This window comes from Cheilinus undulatus, linkage group 14 (assembly GCF_018320785.1).
Source record: "Cheilinus undulatus linkage group 14, ASM1832078v1, whole genome shotgun sequence".
In the NCBI taxonomy this organism is placed as follows: domain Eukaryota; kingdom Metazoa; phylum Chordata; class Actinopteri; order Labriformes; family Labridae; genus Cheilinus; species Cheilinus undulatus.
The window spans coordinates 24,631,245-24,649,527 of NC_054878.1; the positions used below are offsets into that span (position 1 = coordinate 24,631,245).

Sequence of the window (18,283 nt, forward strand, 5' to 3'; positions counted from 1 at the left end):
TCAATAAAAGAAAACATCCAAGGGGGTGAATACATTTTTCTAGGGATGTTTAACCGCTCGCCCACCCAGATAATCTAACCTTGGCTGCTTTCCATCTCATTCTCTAACTGCAGAACTAAATGTGCTTGTACTTTTTTCAGTCTGACCCCCCTCCCGTGGTATAAACTCCCACAGTCCATCAGATCAGCAGATTGGTAGAATTTAAAAAAAAAAAAACATTCAGTAACTCGCATGATTAGGCAGACTTTCGTGTAACCTTGTAAATTGCTTTTCTTTTGGTGCTTAGGTTGTCTCCATACTGTACTTAATAATATTCTGTTTGATAATCCAATTTGCCATGTGATTGAATTTTCTCTTTTTTGTTTTTCTGATTTCTTTGGGAAGCACTGTGAAACTGAATGCTTGGAATGTGCTATATGAATAAAGTTTTACTTAGCTTACTTGGTCAGGTTATATGCACTACCTTTATCTACTTTTAACTTATAAACAATTATAACAGTAGTGCGCGGTGTTGTGTGCACCCAATATTTGTTTGCTCTACGTTTGGACGTTGGTATACTCTGTGGAGGATTAAAATAGGAGGTAACATTCCGCATGTCCTGCACTACGTCACGAGACCTATAGTAGTGATGAAGTTTGAACTTTATTGACCCTGCACTTCACAAACTGCTTCATGTTTTGTTGGTATGACTAGCACGCCCTCTGTTGATGAGTATCAACAAATGCAGCGGTTGAATTCATTTATTGCATTACTGATGGTTAATGAGATATTTATACACTAAACAGCCTCTGCCTGAAATAATAAAAACACATTTTCTTTTTTTTTTTATTGCATTTCTCTCATTTTTTGGGCTGTTTACAAGGAACAGCTATCCTCGAGCCACGTTACAATCAGGCACTATTTGGGGCACCCTACTCCTCTCCCGACAGGCTTTTAAAGGACCCCAGGATGTCCATGCTTGCCGAACGTGAGTACAATTTTTTTTTAAATTTTCTCAATATTTCCATTTCCCTATCGATTCTCAAGGGTGTAATTTTAAGTTTTACGGTCCCAAAGGAACACTGTATCCGTCTGTTAAGAATCATCTCCTAGAAACTAAGCAGTATTTCTTATTTATAAAAGTTTTCCGCTAGCTAGCATTAGCATTGTCATTATCCTTAGCAGTCTTTACACACGTGTTGTCTCCTGTGACTTTATCTTTATTACTGCAGCGACGTGTCAGCAGCTCACATGGAGCTACATGTTTTGGCTCACTAATAATGCTTTTGTTATTCTATATAACAAAGTCTTTAGCTCGGACTCATTGTTAAATTAGCTGAATTGGACTGTGGATCACTGGTTGTACTGTCACTCCTGTCTTCTTGACAGCCGTCAGTGTGTATGTTTACATGCAGTCAACACCCCGTTTTCTTTATTACGAGGGCAGTTTCACACCTCGTCTATTTGCTATGTAGTACGGCTGTTTATTTAGCAACACGACTTTTAATCGGTTGTGGAAGCTCCAGGCCTTTTATAAGCCTCGCAAGCTTTCATGTATAAAAGCCTTTTTTCGTTGTTTTTTCGCAGACACTACACGGTATCTAGAACCGGTCTGTGAAGAAGAATGGCAGGCCACAGTTAGTGGGCATTGATCTCATACAGTTTGGCCCATTAGTAAAACCTGAGTGTATGCTTATGGGATAGTTTGGTAACACTTTGTTTTATTGGTCCATAATAACCCAGTAATTTTATAGCAATAAGTGGTAATCATCTAGTAATTTCTCTCAAAAATAAGCTGTGATTAACGTGGAATAAGTTAGCATTTTACTAATTTATAGCTCGGAAATATTTTACCTTAACCTCCTAACCCAAAACTACTTGAAAATTATGAAGGGGTCTGCTTTGGCAGTGTCATAAATAGATGCATTTATTTATTATTTAAAATCATGGTTAGAACCATAATGTACAACAGCAAATAAGGGCAGCCTAAGGTTGAAATAATTAGGATTTGTTTAGTTTTGAGAAAACAGTTGACATTTTTGAATTTATTAAATTGATTTACAACTAAACATTCGCAGAATTTTGGAGTTTCAAAAGTTGTAAATTTTGACTTTATAAACTCAAAACTTCAAGTTTTTAAAGTAATAGCTTAAATATGCAGCATTTTAAAATCAGAAAGCTAAGAGAAATCAAACTGAAAACAGTGGTTAGATAGCTCCAGTTTATGGAGGGGTCTCTCCCAAGTCCTGATGGTAATGATGATGTGATGATTCTGGTCTTGAACCTCAAGTATTTCCTTAGTGGTCACTCCCAGTAAGCTTTGCCATTTGAAAAGGCTCTCTACTGCAGTACTTGTGCAAGGAAAGCAGCTTGATCTGGTAGGATTTTATTCCATTAAATCAGCTATTTTTTACTTTATAATCTCAAAAACTTTAAGTTGTGGTTCACATAAACTTATAACTTTCAAAGTAAAGAAAAAAGTGTTTTTCCTGTATATGTACCACTTTTGAAACTGGTGGAAATGATTATTTTCAACATGACCAGTAATTATGACATTATCACTAGATTAATACTTCCTTATTACCAGGTTACTACTTGTTAAATGCTAACTTATTACAAGGTAATTACTAGCTTCTTGATGAGATATTACTAGATAATAATTTCAATTCAGTTTAATTCAAAAAACTTTATTTGTCCCCAAGGGGCAATTTAAGGCACTTTAGAGCAGCAACATTACAAAAAAGAACAAAGGTTAGAAACAAAGTGTCAGTTGACAGAACAATAAAGGGAAGACAAAGGTATGTACAAATCTAAACGTATAGCTTATAACTTAATAAAGGAGCAGAAAGAAATAATAATAATAATAATTAAAAGTAATAAATAAATAAAGATAAAAATGTACAGGTCTAATAAATAAACAAAGCTAACTGGGATGGATGGAGTAAAAAATTGTAGTAGTGCAGGAGTATAAGTTGCAGCAGTGAATAAATATCAGACAGACTTATATGAAATGGACTAATACTGAACCAATAGGTTGAAATAGTGCAAACAGACAAGTGTACCAGAAAATAAATATGTCAACAGAACTATTTGTGTGTGAAACAATGTTAAAATCAGACATAAAGTGCAGTCAAGTAAATAATTACCATGGAGCAAAAAAGATATAGTTATATGCAAAATAATGATGACAATACAAACTGACAGAATTTTAAGGTGCATCTGAGAGCGAGGTAGTCATGTTGTAAAGAGTTGGGGGGGGGGCTCACATTACAACTTACTATAAACTTACTAGGTAATTAGGGCCCACTATAATACAGTGTTACCAGTAAAAACTGTAACTTGTTTACTGGCTTTCATAATTAATATTTAACTATTTATATATATTTAATAATTTGTTTACACATGTACAGTAAAGCAAAGCTGCACCAGCAGGCAGGTGTAGACTGAGGTTGGCCAGTTTAGCTGCTATTGTCTTTGCATACCTGAAGGTGGCATCAGAGGGTCATTTTTGAGCTCCTTCATTCACTTGTGAAGCACCTTTACTTTTTTAAAGACTATTTATGCTCTATTGCCTTGATATTTTTCAGTCTAATAAAAATGTGCTAGTAATTTAATTAATTGACCAACATTGCATTGTTTTGTTCTGTTCTGCTGTCTTGAACAAGACATGTAAAAGCATTATGTAGACAACTTGACTTTTGTGATCCTTTTGCCCCCCCCCCCCAAACTCCAAGTAAACTACAGACCTACAGCAATAAAAGTAATCATGATGGGCATCCCTACTATTTAATCCCACAGGAAAGTGTCACACTGCAGGTTAAATTTGTGGCTGTAATGTAATGACAGTGTTGCTCTCTTTCCAGCCCGGAGGAAGCAAAAGTGGTCTGTTGACCCCAGGAACAGCGCCTGGAGCAATGATGACTCCAAGTTTGGCCAAAAGATGCTGGAGAGAATGGGTTGGTCCAAGGGCAAGGTGAGTTTCGAGATATATCTTTCATCCCAGTAATCCACGCACTTCTGTCTTATCTTATTTTTCTATTTTCACATTCAGGGCCTTGGAAGAAGTGAGCAGGGATCCACTGACCACATCAAAGTGAAAGTTAAAAACAACAACTATGGCCTGGGAACAAGTGCCAGCTATGAGGTGAGCTCACTGAAAACTTTAAAGTTTACACAAAAAAATTCAACTTTTTATTTCCTAAAGAGAAAATGTAAGACATGCAGTACTTTGAATATGACAATAGTTAGTTTATTAATTACAATGTTATTTGTGGATCTTTATTATAATTAATAGCTGTGAAAAATTCAGGCTAGCTGTTTCTCTTTTTTTTGAAGTATGAACATCTTCTAGGTCACTCCAAAATCCTCATACAAGCATAACATGACACTCAAATGACTGCCTTCATATTTCAGAGACAAACTATTTTAATGTGAACTCTTGGTTGTCAAAGATATTAATGTTACTAGGAATGTGTTTGAAGAGTCCAGAGTACAGTTAACTTACAACCACCAAGTGTTTTGTTTTGATCAGGCAAGTAACCTTTTCTTTTTAAACTAACTGAGTGACTCAACTAAGTGTTTCATACTAACTTTAATATCTCTGAAAACATTGATAGATCCTTATTATCTGGGAGCAAGCAGTTTAAAGCATGGGTAACTCAACACCAGTAAATCGGTGACCTCAGCCCACATACAAAGGGCCTTGAAAACTGAGTGAGCTAACTATAACGTTTCCAAGATTGAGATAACTACATTTGTCCAGCCCTGTGAATCTTTCCATTCACTGTATATTTCTTGTGTTGTCAGGATAACTGGATCGCCCACCAAGATGATTTCAATGAGCTTCTTGCTCAGCTGAACAACTGCCATGGTCAGAACAACTCCACTGGTATGTACTAACACTTGTAATGGGGGTCTATTGCAGTTATGAAGTAATATATTAGTAAGTTTAATGGAGCGGTACTTTGCAGTGTTAAGTTTGAAAGCTATCTTAAATTTAGCCTTATGCTTTAAATTGAAATGTTTAAATTGATTAGTCAGTGATTAGTTCTAGTCACATTCTAGTCATTTTTACGTTTAAAGTTGTGGTTTAGTTTTAGTCTACAAAAACTCTAAATACTCACTCTAAACATTTATTCACAACATTATTTCTTTAACAGACTTAAGTGTAAGTATGGAAATAAATAGCTGTGAAAAACTCATATTAATGCATTTGTTTCTGCTTATGTTTTGGCATTATATGTTCAGTGGAGAAAGCTAGTGGATTTTTCATGTCTCACAGTCAAGCACAAACATTTCAGATGAAAACAAAACTTGATTTTATGGAAGATCTATTTTTAGCTGGTGCTGAAACTTAACCAACACACTTTGTTTCAGCTGCTACAACACTACATTAAAACAAAGTGCAGCCTTACCTGATTGGTTGATCCGTCTGTTGGTCAGTAGAGGGGGCTGCACTGCAGCATTTAGATACACTCACTGTGTGACAGAAAAGTGTGATGAGTCAGTGAAGAGGTGTTACAGCACTGAACATATTTTCATTATAACTACGTGACTTTCTTTTGAACTAGTTTTTTTTCTCCTTATCATTTAAAGAACCTCTGTCAGAAGAGCAAAAAGGATTCAGCCTTGAAGCAAAGTCCAAAACAGCGAAAAAGAGGGTTCATTACATGAAGTTCACTAAAGGTGGGTTTATGTTTTTGACAGCCAGTAGCTCTTTACAGTGATTTAATACGCCCCACTGCAGTGATAACTGTGTACAATGTGCTTTTGCTTTTCTATTTGTTGAAAACATGTTACACCACAAACAACACAGGAAAAGGAAGGTATATGACTGTTGTAGTTTTTGCATGACACAATGTTTTAAAGACATGCATTAAATGTTAAACATGCAAATTATCACATGCAGATCCATACAAAAGACAGCAATATGAAACTGTAGCCATGGAATTACTCTAACTAGTCACATTCTAACATATTACTGACTGTTTACAGCTCACTTTCCAGATATATCCTGTGATCATTCATTGCATTGCCTACCTGCATGTAACACAGTTGGAGTTTTTGTTCATCCTATTGCCTTGCTAACATATGGCTGTCATTTTGAGTGAAGTTGTTTCATGATAGATCTGTATCTATTATGCTGGGCACCTTTTAAAGCAACAACTCATGCATGTGCGGTCTTTAGGTTTTCAGCCTTTCATAAAGTCCAAACAGTCGGGCAAAGAGCCTTCTCTGAGGTCTGTGTGATTGGCTAAGGAGGCAGATGCTGACCAGAGGTCTTTCAGGCTGTGTTGGCTTACATGGCTGGGTCAGTTAGCCCGGTCAGAGCTAGGGGAGGTTATTAATAACTCGTCCTTGTACTTTCATCACTCCTTACATGTCAGGAAGTCAAGATTTGCTGGTCAAGGGCAGAACACTGATAGGGAAGAGGAGGAATTCGGTGTTCAGGCCCACTGGAGATTTAAATGAATAACCAACTAGCTCATATTTTACTGCTGACTTTCTTTACTTGAGCAGGAACATGGTTGACTGATTAAAGGCTCAGTCTCTAACGAAGGCTGTCAATGTTATAATCTTAATTTGCGATAAACTTAATGTGTTAGACTTATAATTTGTGGCTGATGACCACATTTTTTTTTTTTTACCAGTTCAGCAGTTGAAATTCCTTCTTAAAGAAAGTAGTGCAAGGTCATGATATGTTAACATCTGTTCAAGTGATTAACTCATAATTGTTTTTGTGTTTGAGTTTAAATGCATCTCATCAAGTCAGCATACTGGGGAAAACAAAATATCTCAACTTTTACCTCACCTGGAACAGCGTTGCACATTTTACGTCATTCAATAGCAACTTCCTTTTTCCTGTTTGGGGCATCTGGTATGTCCATTTACAGGCCCCCCAAAAACAACAACTCCCAGGGGCTGTGCGACCCATTAGATGACCCTGTCTGATAAAGTGTGGCCTTAGCCTCTCCTCCAGCTCCTCTCACCCTGTTTTTGTGATCTTAAATTGGCAGGAGCCAGAAAAAGCAGCAGTCCCTGGTGCATCAGATGCATCATACAATTCTCAGTTGGGACACAAAAGTCTGGACATGAATGATAAGTGATGACTCTTGTTTGCATTATGTGCTCCCATCCCTGCACTTATTGCATAATCATGCGATTTTGGTGTAACAGCATTTTTTTGTTCATGTTGGAAATTTTGCCTCAGTTAGTGACCTTTGTAGTATGCATGGAAATGGAAATGTGTTCCTTTTTTTTGCAAATATATAGAATTTGATAGCAGCATTGTTTTGCATTTAACTTCACAAAAACAAATCACAAGTCATGAGAAAATGCACGATTTTATCTGGATGATAAATTTTTGAAATCTGATAAAATTCTTAAGTACAACAAAATTAAAACATTTTCTTTATATTAAAGGCTTCACCTCAACTTTAAGCTCTCCCTTGAATCTCCACTAACATTGTTCACTTCTATCCTAAAAGTGACCTCAGCAACCTCTTAAATTGTGCTGCTACCAATGCCTCCCTCACTCATATCAGCAGCTGTGTTGTCATCTGTTCTGATGTGGACATGCGTAAATGTTGATCTTGAGCCTCCTCTGCCCTCTTTTCATTTGGACCTCTTGTCTGTCTCTGGTCTCTAACTAATAGCGTCTGATCTGTCCGGACTTTAAGTTCTTATCCATTTGAAGAGGTCCTCCATGATCAGCAGCAGCTGTTTAGATGTCAGGGGAAGCGAGACAACAGGTAGCAGCGGATGCTCAGGCTGTTGGCCACATCAGGGTGTACGATGTCCACTTAATTTTTTCAGTATGGATTTGTTGTTGACTGTGATAAAGATGTAAAAGGCTTTGTAGGAGATATTCAAGAGGAATTTAATCCTCGGACAGTGCGTGATAGTTTAGACAGTTGATGTGCCATTTAACTGTCTTTGGCAACATGACACCACTTTAAGCTGTTTCTCTCCTTGTTGTCATGCAACAGAAGCGTCGCTGGTACTTTCCGTTTGTCTCATATCTTTATGTGAAACTTGAGATTTAGTGCTCCGCCTTCTGTCAATGTTCTGAAAGGCATTTACTCTGAACCTGTCAGCTTTGAGATATTGAAATGATTCCAGTTAAGTGTTAGGCAACATCTACAGAAAGTCTATTATTTTTCTGTTTTCTCCTTCTTCTGACATTGCTTTGCATTGTCCAGCTTGTGGTCCGGATTGACAGGAGCAGCCGAGGAGTACCTGGAAACATGTAACCTGCCACGCCTCTGTGCAGGCTGCCACTGGCTGCTCAGCAGCAGGCTTCCCTCCCTGTGAACCTGTTGCCAAGTTAAGGCTTGGTAATAGATTTAGAGTTGCTAATCTTGTTATATGAGAGGTTGAACAAGTCAGGTACTACACTCATAATTCTGGATGTTCAGAGTGCAGGCAAAGGTCAACCCAAGAGTTTGCACAATATAAACTCATTTCATATCTGTGTGAGAAACTACAGTAGACTTTAAAAACAACCCGCTTATTTTTTTTTTTTTTTAAACTTCATGAGCCTTGTAACTTGGACACTGCTGCTCTCTAGTCAATCTGATTATAATGGTTGTAATAAAGCACTTAACACATATGCATTAAATAATGCATTAAATAATTGTCAGAATATTTAAATTGGCAAATAATAGCTTCAGTATCTGGAGATTGGAAAATTTGTCAGTATTTCCAACCAGTATATTTCCATGTAAGTTCTAATTCAAACCAGTTTATAAATCCCTCATGGGGCAATAAGTTCATTACAGTGACAGAATTAGTAAAATTCAGTGGCATAGATAGCAGCAAACTAGAAATATAAAAACACCTAAACAAATACTGATGCAAATGAGACTGATAAATGAATAGTTAAAAGAATAAGAACAATGAGGATCAGTCTAAAGGATGAAAAGACAGTAAGAAATGTGTATAAAAAAACTAAGGTGCACTTGGTAATCTGACAGCAGAAGGAATGAAAGATTTTGCTTCCATCCCATACCATTGAAATGTGCATTTTAGTCAGTTGTGTTGTTCTTCCTTAGTCGCATGTCTTAAAAACAAAAAAACTCTGTCATATTTAGTTTTGAAGGTATAAAGGCACAATCATTAACCTAACTGTATTTCTCACTGGTGAATCCATCTTGCAGAGCTCCCATTTGACCCGTTAGAAAGTGATAGGACCGATCAGCGTCAAGGGGCAGTACTTTCAGGCGCAGCAGAGTCGTGACGTAAGGGAACAGCAACAAGAGGCCGGTGTAATTTTGGCGGGAGACATTAGCGTGGATTCTGCTAAAGCGCCAGTTTTATCAGAACTTTACGACATTTCTTCGTAAAGAACAAAGAACAGCAGTGAGTTGTATTCATTTCTAAAACGACAAATGTCATGTACTGACATATCTACACTCGCCATGATTCACGTTTTGCAGCTCTAATTGAGCCTACTCCTTTAGTAGGGGCGCAGCTCGATAGCAGCTACATCACGTGTTTTGTTGCTCTGATTGGCCCGTAAAGATGTGACAGACAGAATGTTCATCCAATCACCCTCCGCGTTTTTATTCAAAGGCTCTGCCCTTTCCCAAATGCTCTGTATGAGAGGTTTTCCGGATGGATGTGTGAAAACCATCTGGCGTGCCAGGTTACACAATCATTACATCTGGTCTTAATGGGTTAAAACCAGGGATTTTGAGTGAGTTAAATGAAATGTCATTAAATGAAAAGAGATGCAGCCTGTGTCCTTCGCATGGATGCACAGAAAGCCTGTAAGGGAGCCTGCATTTTCTCTAAAAGTATTTTTTTTTTCTTATCTGTGTTGATTGGTTAATTTATGATATTGGATAAGAAGAAAATACATTTTATTGCCACAATAGTTAAAAACAAGAGATTGTTAACATCTCCCCTCAGTCTCAGTTCTTCCTTCTTACTCCAGCTTTTTTTTTTTTTTTTTTTTGATCGATATCCTGTTCATGCTGGCTCTCTCACTGCCAGAGCTGAGGATTGATGGCCTTTGTTTGTGGGGAAAGGCACCAAAATCTCTGCTGCTTAGGTCCAGGGCCTACAGCATAAACCAGTAACCCAGTTTTAATTGCTGCCTCCATCTATCACCTGTCACAGCAGCGAGGGTGGATGATGCAGAATTTAACTACAGCTCTGTGTGGCTGGCTTTGTTGTTGGGTTAGGGCTTTTGACAACACATATCTCAACATTTAAGCAAAGAATTAGGAAATAATTACAGAGCAGTTGTTTTATTATCCCATTATTTCTTTTAATTACATCTCAAATTAGAACTTTTGGCTTATGGCAGTGTTTGCCCCCCCCCCCCGGAGAAAGTGGTACCTATTTACAAAGAAAAAATCATCTTGTACTCTTTTGATAGTGAAATGTACCACTTTTATTGCTTATCATTATTACTCATTGTTTTTCTTTGAAAAATTGGCAGTTTTTTTAATTATTATTTTGCTGTGAATAATTTGGACGCCTACCCCGTCACTGTGATTAAAGGCATAACAGATTACTTTATGAAAATAGTCAGCCTTGTTGCTGATGGTCTTGTTTGTGTTTGTTGGTCATCAGGAGACTATATATTTGAGTCTCATAACAAAATAAAAACATGAGCTTTAATATGTGTTTTTTCTAAAGAGTCTCTGGGATTTCTGGGTAGTTTGACACTGCGTCCTTGGATCACAGCGTGTAACTCTCACCAACACTTTCCACCACACTTTGGCGCTTTAGCACCCAAACACCTTCAGTGGTCTATGGGAAAAGATCCTTTTTATCAGAGCACTGTTTTCTGCACTTTCACCTAAAGGCCTGACTATCCTGACAGGTACTTCCTCTCCCCAACAGCAAAAAGGTCAGTTTGGACATAATTTTAAGTTTGACCGTAAGTTCACTGCATGTCAAACACCACAGGAACCCCCCCTCTCCCCCCCCAATTTGTTTTACTTTTCTACATACTTTCTTGGTTTATTTCTTAGACCTGCCTGTGCAGCGACTTTCAAAGCCAAGAGCAGGGGAGATAGAGGTTTAAAAGCAATAAATAACCAAATGTTATCAGAGCCATGCTGAAGGAAGAGGATGCAGCTGTACGAACAGGACCCGGGCTCGAGACAGGCCACTGTGTGCTTCAGGAGTCTTTGAGGCCCGGCTTGAAAATGGGAATCCGGAGGCGTGGCGTGGCAGACCTTTTGGTCCGTTTATTTGTCTTTGCCGTTTCATCCCTGGAGCAAGACGTAAACTGAGCAAGCCTCCCCTTTTTTTTTTTAACCCCAGACACCATCAGCCCTCATCCTCTACCCCCAACACACACACACATACAGACACACAAACATAGTCATACTTTCAACTGCAGCTATTACAGGATTCCAGTCAAAACGTGTCTGTAAGATCTCTTGGTTTGAAATTTATTATAGTTATCTAAATTTTCAGGTCGGAGGAAGTGTGTATTAAAAAAGGTGACGAGGAATAATTTTTGGTAGCTTTTGGTACATTAGAAAAAACTAAACAGTCACTAGCTTCACCAAGTCGGAGTGTTTGTTAGGTAGATTCTTGTTTTTTTATTTCATTGTTTGAGTAGTGAGCATCTTCTTCTGTCTCCCAGGTTTATAAAGCTAAAAATAAACTTGTTTGTGTTTATTGTCAGGTATTAAAACATTTTTTTTTCCTCTCCTTTAGGGAAAGATCTGTCCTCCCGCTCTGAAACAGACCTCAACTGTATCTTTGGAAAGAGAGGAAAATCAGCCAAAGACCCAGACCAGGTAAGACATATTTAAAGAGTCAATAATATCCAAGATGAAAGGAAAACAGAACTTGTAATATTTAGTAACAAAACAATCGTAATAAATATTGAAATAAAGATCAAAACAAAAATCCAAATGCTGTTGACTCCTTGTCAGTTAACATGATTACAGTAAATTTAGGTTTGTGTTTGCTGGTTTGATCCTGCATATATTACACTGAAATATTAATACAATAAAAAAAGAAAAGAATAAAATGTAATAAAATGCACTGATATCATCCGGCATTTACAGGGTATGATAAAACACAATATAACAATTTATAAACAGTCTATATGACAACAATAGGATTTTGCAGATTAGTTTGGAAGGATCGGATAAAAAGTTTTAGGAAGTATACCTCCATAACTCCAAAGTGTTATGAACCAATTTCGGTTGACAATAAATATGAGTATCAAACTCTGGTATCAGCACATCTGAAACCTACCGTACAGAGTTACAACACAGATTTAGGTGCTTCATATCGGTCCCTCACCACTCCAACATGATCTCTGCCACCCTGACATGAAATATGCATTTTGAAGAAGTTTACTAACATTTTCTTTTGGCATCTTATTTCTGAATCATTTATGATGGCAAGACAGATTTTATTCAGCTGCCACATTTACAACACTTCTTTCCCCTAAAAGTATCATCTCAGGAACTGTTTAGGTATCAGCAACTCTAAAAAAGTAGGAAATCAACACCATTATAGGAAAAAAAACAATTGATACCCAACCCTAGTTCAAGCAAACAAACATTTCCCTAGAGAAAAATATATTCATTTGTACTTGTTTCACTTCCACAGCAAAAATCATAGTGAAGGCCACCAAGTATTGGATCATTTTTAGGACTGAGCTTTAATGTAGTAATTGTGACACTATTAAGGTCTTTAATTAGTATATAATGTTATTTTTTTGTCATTGGGTTCATATCCTTGTTAGCGTTTCCAGTTTGTTTGTTTTTTTTAATTGCATGCTTTATTGTCCCTTTCAACATGCTTTGATTAAGCCGCTGTAGTGTCTCTCTATAGTGATGTAAAATCAGGATGCCATTTGTCCTTCATTTCACTTTAAAAGAACTCAAACATTTACCTATTTACTGTCCCCCCTGTTTTTTTTTTTCAATTCATAACAAGTTCTTTTTTTGTACTTAAGTTCATGTTGTAATCTATGATCTACCCAAAGTTCCCAATTTTCTTTGAAAATGAAAGCATGTCTGTATCCAAACAGGAAATCAATAACCCATAGATGGGGACAGTATAAAAAATGAATCCATCTAACCAAAGACACTTTCAGATTAATTAAGATTTTGAAAAATATATATATATTTTTTTTGTTAACACAAAAATGCAGCCTAAATTATTGATTATTTCATTATTATTATTATTAATGCAAAGTTAAATTATAATTAAACATGTGGTATCAAAAAGTATGGAAGAAGAGGAAATGGTCAGTACTTAATACTTTACTTTCCTGATATATGATGATGAGATTTACATGCAGTTTATGATTGGAGCAATTCAGATCCAGTCACTCTTTCTCACCATATCAAAATACACTGTATCAAGGTTCTAAAGACCTTAAGTGAATATTTCAGATTGAAAGTGTGAATACACTTTAACGTGGTGAAACAATTGTTTAATAGAATGAGATGAAGGCCTGTGATCTCAACTTTCCCAGTCAATGTCAAGTGTGCACGGGGGAGGAGGAGGTCACACTCCTATGGCCAGGTGGCTCGAGCTTATCGCCTCTGTGTTAGTAATTAAGGGTGACCACTGGTGCTGACGCCTCCATCACTGGCTCCAGCATCATGTGACCATGCTGCTTCTACAAGGCCGCAGCTCTGAACAGCCTGTGGCCTTAAATTAGCTATGTCACAGCGTGCAGCTTTAACAACGCCAACAGGCCGCTGTTGGTGGCGAGAGCACCTAAATCCAGTTAAAGGATTTGCACTCTTACCCTTTCCTCCTCTCTTTGCACTTCTTCTCTTCTTCTCCTGTGTCTTGAAGCGATCACATCAGGTAGTTAGAACGCCAGCAGGCATTATTAAAGGCAAATCCAAATTGGGGTAAGGTGTGCAGAAACCTGAAATGATGACGCTTGCAGAAAAGTTATCCTTTTTTGCTCTTGGCATCAGTGTTCGGTCACTTCAAACTTCACCGTGCCATTTGGTGTTCTGCTGCCTCTCAGGTTTTGTTGCATGCAGGCCCAGACAGGTGCATGCTGCAATTCCAGTCAGACACGTGCTTTAGCTTACTTATCCATAACAAATCTCACAAACTCAGATGCACCTGCATTTCTCTTCTTTATTAAATGACCTTTAAGTATGAAGTGGGCTATGCTTGGTCACGAAGTACAGCAAATATCATGACTGTGACAACTACTTGATCTTTAAAGCTCAAACTTCAACTGTCAGACATCAGACATCATGCATACCTGGTTTCTGTCTCATCCCACATTTAAAGCAGCTTATTATGTGTGTCTGTAATTTGTAGTTGAACAAATGTTTTCATTTTCCATCCATACGTTTTCTATACTGCTTATCCCATTCGGGGTCACGGGGGGCCTGGAGCCTATCCCAGCTGTCATTAGTCGAGAGGCGGGGTTCACCCTGGACTGGTCGCCAGTCAATCACAGGGGGGATATAGAGAGACAGACAACCAGGCCCGCTCACATTCACACCTACGGCCAATTTTAGAGTCACAAGTGAACTTGGTGGGAGGAAGCCGGAGTACCTGAAGAGAACCCACGCATGCTCGGGGAGAACATGCAAACATGCGCTAAACCCTGCGCCGCCATGCATCCCTGTGCTCATTTTGTATCTAATAATATTTTGTGGGCCTTGTTCTCCTGTGTACCCATTTGCACTGCATTGTGAAGCAGGCCTACCCACAGAGCTGTGTGGGCCCCTGAAAAACCCAGAGAATGGGCCCTCCCAATTTGTATTATTTTTATGCTTTCAATGCATGTGTGTTAGATCAGTAGCATTGGTGCTAGCATCCTGGCTAACAGTTACCTCATTATGGAACTGAAAAGTGTCAAGCTGTTATTGGTTCTGATATTGAAATGGTTAAATTGTGCTCCTTTTAAGATATTTTTACAATATTTTCGGCCACTTTAACCTGTTTTTGCTAATTGTTCGGCCACCTTTAACCAATTTTTACCACTTTTTGCAACTTTTTATATCAATTTGCCTCCTCAAACCCATGCTTTGCTATTTCAGGCCATTTTAAGCCACTTTTTGCCACATATAGCCCATTTCACCAATTTTAGCCTATTTTCACCACTTTTAACCCATTTTCACCACTTTCTTGTCAATTTTAAAATTGTTGTGTCACTAGAAACCCTTTTTTCCATTTTGAGCCACTTTTTCGTCACATTTACCAAATTGTCACTGCCTTTTGTCTTTTTTGCCAATTATTGTCACTTTTGATACATTTTTTAACACTTTTTGCCGCTTTAACCCCACCGCTATTTTAACACCATTATCCTCTTTTTGCCACCCATTTATCCACCTTTTTGCCACTTTTAACCCAGTTTTGCAACCATTTTTGCTTTACTCACAATTATCTAATTATCTATCCACCAAAGTTGTCACTGTCTCTTCTAAATCATTTTCTGGCATCCTGACGTATTACCTTCCAAATGGTTCAGCTCATTGTGCCCATCCACTTTGTTATCATCACCTGTATAAAGGTAATTAGCTTTAAAGAGCCATCGCTGGTGTCCTGTTGCTGAACAGAGCTGTAATACAAAGAGAGGACATGTTGTTTCTTGATTATTTCACAGGGGTTATGCTCTGAAGAAGCTAGTGAAATAAAATTTTTATTCATAATCATTGCAGAGGGTTTGGCATGTTTCTGATGCTTAAGAAGTTCTGCTTTCTCCCCCGCTGCATGCCTCTCTGCTCTGCCCTCCGTCACATCATCTGTCTTCACTTACTGTTTCATTCACAGTTGGAAAATGTTTTATTAAGTCACTTTAGCAGTTCTCAGAAAATTTATAGATTAAAGTTAGTGTCTGTCACAGACAGGGAGCAGAGGAGTAGCACAGTGGTTTCTTAGGCTCTGAAAGCTCTCTTTTCCTTGTCAAAGGGACACCTCCTATTTCTTTTTCTTATTTTTCCTGTATATGTGTGAGTAGTCCATTCAAAAAGGCCTTGTCTTCATCTAGTTCAGAATCATTACAGTGGAAAGCAAAAAGGCTGTTTTGGTAGTTGATCATTTGTCTGACATTTACCTTGCTGCAGTGGTTTCAGGCATTAAAGATAATGACGTAGAAATAATATAATCTGCTGCTGACAAGCTTGTTTTCTTCAGTAGGTTATAAAGATAATATATTCCTTATTAGTCCCACAAGGGGAAATACTAAAGAGACATCAGCATTCATTACCTCTGCCGAGGAAGTTATGTGATCGGCAGGGTTTGTTAGTTAGTTTGTTAGTTAGTTAGTTAGTTTGTTTGTTAGCAACATAACTCAAAAAGTTATGGATGGATTTTCAGGACATTTTCAGGAAATGTCAGAAATGGCATAAAAAAGAACTGATTAGATTTTGGGAGTGATCCGGATCACCGTCTGGATCCAGGAATTTTTTAAGGATTCTTTGCTATTGGGGGATAGGGCTAATGCCGGAGGTCTGCGCTCTCCGAGTGCTTTTCTAGTTTCTTTTTGTTTCCTTACCACACAAAATTAGCTGCAAACAATCCATTAGCTGATTCACATGAATGGAAACATTTATATAAGGGGGAAGGGTTTTTTAAAATCGCATCATCCACAGGATAAATATTAGACTTTTTCCCATCAGATGACACCTTTTTTCTCTAAATATCTTTGGCATAAACAATCATGGGATTCTAATTAAAAGGACATGAAAAGTGGCAAAAATTGGGATTTAAAAGATTACACACTAAAAGACCTCTTTTAAATAACTGCTGTTTTGGCTGTCACAACTTCTGCTGATCCCACACAGATCCAGAAAGACGATGACAAATGGAGCATTTGGACTCAGAGACACTGTAAAGCCTCTTGCTGGCTTCCTCTGTTTATCTCAAGCCTTTAGCTTGAAGGAATTGGCATCTTAAAATCCATAAATTGCATGCGAGAAACCTTCTCAATTCCCCACAGGTGCTGAGCCATAACATTACAATAGGCGCTGGTCCCTGGCTGATTAACATTGGAAATGCAAGCAATACACCCCATGATTTTCTCCCTAATCATTTGGTTATGGGTTGTTATTTTTCAGCCAGGAGGGACACCATTGACCATATCGAAAACACTCAGCACAATCACAATGGCTTCCCATGAGGCCTTGTGCTGAAGCCCAGCATCATCTGAGGTTGCTGGGAAAAGGTAAAGAGGGTGATGGACCCATCAAGCTTTAGGCATTGTGCAGGATCTCCTGTGAGCGTGTGTGAATGACACTGCCAGTGACCCTTGGTGCACCCTGATGTGTGCTTACAGCACGGTTACATCCCAGATACACTTAAGATACCAGATGCAATAATCTCAATACCCCAAAGAGCTTTATTTCTAAGCAGTGACTAAATCTACATTAGGGCCTTACAGAGGTTTACACATGCCCCGCTATCACATATCTGCATCCTGACAAGGTTAGGCCAGGAGACTCGACCAAATCTGGATCGGCTTCTCCAGAACCGCCCTCCTTCCTGCTCATGAATCTTCCACCACCCACCGCTGTCTCTTCAGCCTCCCTTCCACTGGTCCCCCTCTGCTGGGGTTTTCCTTCCTCCGCAGTGATGTGCTTCCTGCTTGCCTCTTATCGCTGCTCACAACGCTCCCTGAAACCCAGACAGGCAGAAAACACACACACAAATACACACATACTGCTGTCCCACATGCCTCTGAGCATCAAAGACCAGACTAGAAATGTGTGCTCAAGACCATATGAGCTTGTGTGAAACATGATTTTTACTAAATGATATTGTGGATAGGACAATAAATGTCAATCATCCTAGCACTTTAACTAAACTGCTATCTTTAAACTGTATGTGGGTGTGTGTGTGTGTGTGTGTGTGGGGTGACTTCCATAATCCAAGTTGGCGAAATGGAGAGCAACTTTATAATTCAAGCTCTGTTATGATCTGTGAGTAGGTTACAACGTATGTCTTTATCTGTCATATTTCCATGGCTGATATCCACATAATAAATGAGCAAACTTTGGTGTTTAAAGAGAGGTTTCAGTGTGAGAGAGGGGAGAGAGAGAGAGAGAGAGAAAGACAGGAGGGGTCCTGCGGGTATGACCAAGCGAGGAGGAAGCAGTGGGCACTGTTTTGAATCATCAGTCACCCATTTAAATGACTTGCAAATGTCAGCAGAACAACATGAGCTTGATTTTATTTTTTAACATGCAAAAATTTCGGACGAAATAAACGGACCCAGTGTGCAAAGACCTTAAGCGTCATGAGTTACATATAAAACAAAGGACAAACCTCATCCAGTCAATATAAAGAAATAACCAGATCATCATCCGTCACTGCACATTAATGCTTCGTTGAATC

The 18,283-nt window shown here is 38.3% G+C and overlaps 1 protein-coding gene across 1 annotated transcript in view; it reads left to right on the plus strand.

Annotated features, from left to right (window-relative positions):
• Window positions 1–916: 916 nt before the first annotated feature.
• Window positions 917–18,283, plus strand: part of pinx1 (PIN2 (TERF1) interacting telomerase inhibitor 1) — a 37,800-nt gene continuing 20,433 nt past the window's right edge. Inside the window, exons 1-6 of the mRNA XM_041805341.1 lie at window positions 917–968; window positions 3,844–3,953; window positions 4,032–4,124; window positions 4,787–4,868; window positions 5,576–5,665; window positions 11,663–11,745. Of these exons, the coding sequence (XP_041661275.1) occupies window positions 950–968; window positions 3,844–3,953; window positions 4,032–4,124; window positions 4,787–4,868; window positions 5,576–5,665; window positions 11,663–11,745 (477 nt within the window). The 5' untranslated portion in view covers window positions 917–949. The remainder of the gene's footprint in view (window positions 969–3,843; window positions 3,954–4,031; window positions 4,125–4,786; window positions 4,869–5,575; window positions 5,666–11,662; window positions 11,746–18,283) is intronic.